Consider the following 7,337-nt stretch of genomic DNA (forward strand, 5'->3'; position numbering starts at 1 on the left):
TTACAGAGGAATTGACCTGCGTCACGTAAGCTGATAACACTTATATAATCAAATACTTTTAAATAAGTTTCATAGGATAATTCTAATGAATAGGATTATATTACAATATTTAATAATATACCTATAAAATTGTTGTTTTTGCTGTTTTAATTATTCCTTAACCCTTAAAAGATAGTAGGTTACGGACACACAGACACACCTAAAGCTTATTAACAAATTGACTATAATAATTACGTTTATAATTTACTATACATAATTATTATAATATAACAATTAATAGAACCTAGTAAACGTTGCTTTTTATGTAGACGAATATTAGTATAATTTCATGCTTAAATTAGTAATTCCATTTCTACATACAAACTATGAATGGACTTTATTAAAAATATGCAAATTGAATGGAAAATTATATTCTATACCGTATACCCTAATTACATGTTATTTTCGTTCAAGATAATTTACACATTCACACATTAAAATGCTAAATACATCAAACTTTGATAATTACAGTAATTGTATATGAAACTCGGTCATTAGGTGAGAACTGCTTATGTTAATTCAACATTATATAATGATTATTTCATTTGGAAAGAAGCGTTTTGCATCTAATACGTAACAATAATGTATTGAATAGAAAATTGATACACAATTTAGTGATTTGATTGTGAATTTCTGTGGTTCGTAGTTGTGGTGCCGGAGGTCCCTTTTCTTTCCCTCATCCTCTCCAATCCATTCCTTCTTTCCAGTCCGCCTAAAAGCCGCATAAAAGCGGGCAACGCATTTGCAGACTACCTTTGTGAATGTCGGTGGTGAACCACTAGTTCAGTTACCAGCTACGACATAAAAAAACAGAGAGCAGCTCATTTTTGCGGATATATCGTATATTCGACGTTGATTTTACAGTTTACTACTACTATTCTTCAAATTTTGAAATACTTAGTTTGTACTACTATTAATCATGAGCAACTTTCCTAAAGGTTCATGTCATTGACTTTTGACTTGCGGGTCGGAGTACGAATATTGCAGTTTTATTTCAAATTGACGTCAATTTTCAAAATGCCATGCCCTAGGGCTGAGACCACATAGTTCAAACAATAGAAAGACAGGGAAATCCGTAGTTTACGTGCTTAAATTATAAAATATTCAGTCGGAACTTTAGATGATAAAATATGGATTTTCCTTAAATAAATTAAACTTACATTCAATTTATAATCTATGTATAAATATTTTGAGATAGTTCTATTAAGTGAAACGAAAAAAAAGTTTTTTTGGGGGAAAAGTTTACATTGTTATCCGAAATAAAATATAAATAAAAAACATTGGATCAATTGAATACATACATTTATATGGATATATTATATATATCCTTAACTACTGAAAAATGACGAGAAAGAATGAATGATTATCTCCACGTGTATTAATATTGTTTTAATTTTTTTTTTATACGACACATACTCATATGTTCGAGAAATATCTTCATTGATGACAGCGGATTGTTGATGGCCTGAGATATAACATACGGATGGACGGAACAAAATTAGTTCCTGGTGTTATGCACGAAACTTTGCTACTTTCTCATACACTATAGCATATATTTTATCATAATATATATGAGTTTACTAGTTCACTCAATGTTAGTGCTGCGTTCTAAGTTTTTATTGGAGCTTATACCTATGTTTCAGATAAAATTATAAATATGTTTATTCGATTAAGCTTACCAAATGAATTAACTCGAAATATACATACAGTAAATCGCTGTATTTTGTCTTTATTGGACAGAGGAAATCTAAAAAATTAGACTAAAAACAAAATATATTTTTGGGCCTATAATGCAAAACTAATACGATTAAATTTGTTTCTCATGCTATTTGCTGTTTCATTATATAGTCAATGAATATTTATAAACTCAGTTTTCATAATATATTTTTTTATTTGACATTTAATATCTTTTCTAACGATACCAGGATTAAAAAAAACTACAAGGTTGCACGTATCACGCATTAAACGCAATAATGTAATAAATTATAGATTTCTAGCCATAAATAATCCAGACTTGCAATATACTATTAAAAAAACAGTCGTAAAAAACCATAATATGTGGCTGTTAATATAACTAAGACGCGGAATTGAAGACTATGTGAAAACTCCCAGGCATTTGCATTCAATCGAATAAGAAACAGTGAAAGTATTTTTTAAGATGAATGCAAACATACATTTGTGGAGTATAAGTATGTATGAGTCACGCACGAAAACGTTTAGAACTAATAAATCCATATAGATTTTTTAATTATACATGCGGAGCTACTGGAATTTTACACGTAAACAACACATTTTATTAAAGTTATAACTAAATATAAACAGGATTTACGCAGCACAAAATATGATATTTTTCAAGGAAAATGACACTTTATAATATTTTCTACAGAGGAATTCACCGACGTCGCTGGGAAGAAGCTACTATCCTATACTGCGTTATTCTAAACCAGGACCAAATGTCAACAATTCCTTATCAAACACAAATATATTCGACGTCAATCGGAGTCGGTAAGCTAAAACAATACAGTCGAATTAAGAACCTCCATCGTCTTGGGTATCGGTTAAAAATATGAAATTTTGTATGGGGAATGAGTTTAATAAGGCAATAAAAAAGTAAGGTCACAACGGGTTAAGTTGGAAGCAATGTTCATTCTTTACTACTGGTCTGTTATGACACGACATACTGTACTAGTGAAAGTCAAGGACAGTGTGTTGGAAATTTGGCGGTAAAAGTAAATAATTATACTGTTATACTATTCAATGCCCTCATAGGAGGCCTGTGTCCCAGCAGTGGGAACATATATGGGCTGATGATAACTATTCAATATAATATGAATGAGATGTATATTTCTAGTAATATTATAGTTTTATAGAGGGTCATCCCGGTTTCGCCTGCTGCACATAATATAGCCTATAACAGCCCGGGGATCGTATCCAAAGGCATTTTTTTAAATGGGTCTAGTCGTGGCTGAGTTTAGCGCATTCAAACTTAAAATCAAACTTCTTATTGTCATAATGAGTCTACGATATTTGTTTATATTTTCTACACATTCATTCAACTTAAAGCACTTAGTACTAAAAAAGGTTTTAAGGGGTTATAAATGATGCAGTTTAATTTAGTCTGTAAAAGTTATAACTATTATTATAATAAGCTTCTCTAATTACCCCAAATAATCAAACACACGACATATTAATAATTAACGTACATATTTCAATCAAGAAGTCACCTGTGAAATGTTACACAATGGCAAATCAACGCCAATTAAACATCAAAGCGAATTATCATCGGATATTATGTATGTATGTGTAATATCGGAAACCAGTGTGACTACAATCTAAAGAAAGGCACGCTCGCGGCTATGATAGATGGATCGGAGTTCGAGCCGCGGTGAGTGTACATAATTGATGGGGCGAGCGACAGTCGTAAAAGTTTGTTTGAATAAGACGCAATGTGACTAAAAGTCGCTTGAGTTGTCGCAAAAAGGTTTTAATTGAAACTTTGGAAATTCATCTCGAATTTCATTTAGAATCGAACTCACAATTGATAATCATAAGCAAAAACGTTTTCTATGACAATATTTATAAAATTTGCAACACCGCGATCGTCAAGAAAACACAGTTTTTCCTACAAAACTTCATTTAAAATTCGAAATTTTGATCGACTTCAAAATAAGATTGTTTTAAATAACATTTTAACAAGTTATAATTCGCAAAAGATCATTTATTTTGACACATCAAACTAATCATTTGAAATAGCCATTAATGAAAAAGAAGAAAATATGTTTTTTATCCTTGCTATGTACTGTCAAATTATACATAAACACAGACACTTCAATTTAATTTGATATTTAGATAATGCATTTCACATTATGAATGCTGCCCTATAAGGAAAGGATTCGTATCAGCTGTTATTTGAGCCGTTAAATCTGCAAGCTATATACCGCAATTTTGATGTTATTGTTGCGATCTAATCTACTAATTCTAAGTTGTTATATTAACTAATGGTCTTGTAAATTTTACTATCAGTTCAAATATAACAGATTCTAATAAACGTAAAAGTTTGTAAGAATATACTGATATACGACTGGTACTCTTTTACGCGAAAAACACTGAATGGATTTTAATGCTGCATAGAGGAAATATGTAACATATATGTTTACTTCAGAAATACATTTACGCGTAGGTTAGGTCGCATAATTAATCGAATAACATCGAAAAACAACTACAACCTCCTTTTTAAAACCCACACGATCGCGGTAATTAAAAAAAAACCGTCCCGTATCAATAATTATAAAGCTGCGACCGTTTTTTGGCAATATTAACTTTCGCGAATAAAATAACGCGCAAATACCACTTGGCGCTTGTCAGTTGTGGTAAAAGGTTGCATTTTTGGCATAAATTCCGAATTGTTTTGCCAATTATACGCTGTTTATTTTATTCAGTCGCTAATTATGTATAATTTTCGATAAAGATACGCACATTATCTGTGATTCATGCTCATTCGCTTTCGATGTGATTTATTGCTGATATGGCTTTTTGAGGACTGAAGAAATACATATATGCTATTACTATAATAATAATATAAGGCTGAAAAGTTTATTTGTCTGATCTCTGGATGGGTTCGATTTGAAAAACTGCGTTTGCGTTCATTTAATAAGTAAACTTATAGACTATATAATATATAACATCTTATAAACGTGAGCACTCGGGGCACAGAGGGTCAATCATAACGTAAAATTTATAAATATTCGGTATATGCGGTAACACTCGCAAACGAACTCACGGGCAATAGCAAGTATTTAAATAGTTCTTATCTCATTCTGATGTATAAGCTACATTATTGAAAAGTTTCATTAAAATCCATTCGTTTTTAATTAAAAGAGTAACAAATATCCATTCATCCCTTACTAAAAAAATTTCAAAAATATTATATGTTATATGTATTATTTTACGTACATTAGTACGTAGTATGTGTAAGAACACTCAAACAAAACATGGGTATTTCATATTTATGTAATTAAGCAAACCCACTTAAATTTTTTTGTAAGATAAGATTGGATTTTAAATTTTAACAATTTTTAATACTTAAGTACTCACACAACAAATAAATACGCGCTTCGTTTTATAAGAAAAAAGGTTTTGTCATTATTAGTTAAGAGGTATTACAAATACAGAAAATTTAAAATATGGATTGTTTATATAGATCTAACAGTTACCCAATTTATTATAAATGGAATCAAAGAAAATTATAAAGATGCAATGAAGATAAAATTTGTAACAATTTGTTTTATCATACGGCCTTTAAAAACGAGAAAGCCATTCGCTCGGATAACGCTAAAGTGGGTTGAAAACTATCAGGTTCTTACGTATCCCAATGTGCACCAGTTTACGCAACTGCTGAATTTTTTGTCTCGATATACTTTCGAAAGCTCGAAATCGGACTTGCGATTTACATGGTCAGCATAACCACATGCTTGCATAACCCATTTCGATTCGGGAGAAAGTGCAATATAGCTGTGTATATCACTATAGCCATAATTTCGCTTACGATGGCGCAAGCGATCTCAAACGGGTTTCTAATATTGATAATCCTTGTGCAATTATGTAAAACACAATGAAATTGTATTTGTGTATTTGTGATAAAATAAAGATTCGCGTCAAGGATGTGAATCTGTTACTGGACTGAATTATTTAGCGGCCGAACCGGCTCTCGTGAAAGTAAAAGTGAATTTAAAACAAAAGTGAATTGCGTAACATCTTTCATTGACATCTGAATTCGATCATTAGCGAGGCCTTGCGATGCATTCTCGCTCACGCTCATGGTATTTTCAACTGCCATGTATGGGTTATGTTAACCTTGCGTAATTTAAAAACGGGCTATAAAAAAGGTAGTTTTTATTTACAGAAACTTATTAACTAATATAATACAGTTAACATTTCGATCACATGTTTGACTATTTTTTTAGTGGGGGACGCCGTAGGACGACGAGGGGGAGGGGACGCCGTAGGAGCCGGATGGCACGCCGATGGTCGAGTATCCGGACGATTCGTGACCGCTGGAGTAACCGCCGTGACCGCCGGAGTACCCGCCGTGACCGCCGCTGCTGTAACCGGAGTAACCGCCGGAGTAACCGCCGGCGTAACCGCCAGAGTAGTCTTCGACAGCTTGGTGGTATTGGGCGACCTGGATGCCTTGTTGCAGGGACTCAAGTTCTACGCCGACGATTCTGTCATGGGGCACACCATACACTGGGGCGGGTGGGCCGTAGTGGGAAGAGATACCGTGGGAAATACCGTGAGAGGAAGCAGAGGATTGGTACGCCTGGTTTTGGATCTCGTCCTTCAGGATGATGTGGCGGATTTTGTCCAATAGATGGGGGTCGATGTGGTAGCCCTCTGAGCTCTGGTGGCCCACTGGGACGGAGGAGTAGTGGCCTCCGCTGCTGAGGACGGAGCCAGAGCTGCCATGGCTGTAGGATGGGGCGGAGTAGCTGTAGCCCACGGGAGGTTCGGCGACGGCACAGCCGATTAATGCCAATGCGACCTGTTGACAAAACAAATATTTAAGAACACTGGAAAACACTTTCAGGAATTTAAGCGGGATTTAAATTTTTTTATTTTAAGAAACAATGAGGTTTATTATTGATTTAAGTATTGATTTGTTTTTTTTTTTTAATTTGCATATTTTTTAAACGGGTACGATTTTAAATTTCGAACGGAATTTGCACTACAAAATACATAAGTACACGACTTTTTCGCGATTGATCTATATCCACACTCTATCACTGTACACACTAAGGATCACAACACTGCATTCCGACTTACAATGGTCCACTTTGCCATATTGATGCGATCACTGTCGAAGCTCGTAGGTATGTGCTGGCTCCAAGAATGGCCAACCGCTTTTATACCTAGTAATCTGCCGTACCTTTTACCATCCGCAGCTCAGAGGACGAATGTTGGGTACGAATAAACTATGGTCGTAACCTCTGAATTTAAATCTGTATTAATATTTTATCTTAATGCACTTTCTTAGACTACTTTAAGGAGAATGTAAAAATTTATTAATATTTTAGTTCTTTTTTCAATCTAATTAACGAGTTTGAGATTTATAAAGATATAATCACTCATCCAGTATGTAAGACTTCTTATAATTTGTTTTTTAACATGTAATTAACTGTCGCTTGCATTTATTTGCTTCTATACACATTTATTACTTTTTTTATTAATTAATTAATGGCTTTATACCTCTATATCCAAAATAAAAACACTTCCCTAGCTCCACAATTAATCGCTTTTAT

The 7,337-nt window shown here is 33.4% G+C and overlaps 1 protein-coding gene across 1 annotated transcript; it reads right to left on the bottom strand.

The window, feature by feature from the left end:
* Nucleotides 1-5,914: 5,914 nt before the first annotated feature.
* LOC119835218 (prisilkin-39-like) lies at nucleotides 5,915-6,990 on the bottom strand. Its single transcript, XM_038359920.1, has 2 exons — nucleotides 6,862-6,990; nucleotides 5,915-6,580 (listed from the first exon to the last, which is right to left on the bottom strand). The coding sequence occupies exons 1-2, from the start codon at nucleotides 6,877-6,879 to the stop codon at nucleotides 5,999-6,001; spliced, it is 600 nt and encodes a 199-aa protein (XP_038215848.1). The 5' UTR covers nucleotides 6,880-6,990; the 3' UTR covers nucleotides 5,915-5,998.
* Nucleotides 6,991-7,337: the final 347 nt, after the last annotated feature.

The sequence above is a fragment of the Zerene cesonia genome, chromosome 20 (genome assembly GCF_012273895.1).
Source record: "Zerene cesonia ecotype Mississippi chromosome 20, Zerene_cesonia_1.1, whole genome shotgun sequence".
NCBI classification, from domain to species: Eukaryota; Metazoa; Arthropoda; class Insecta; order Lepidoptera; family Pieridae; genus Zerene; species Zerene cesonia.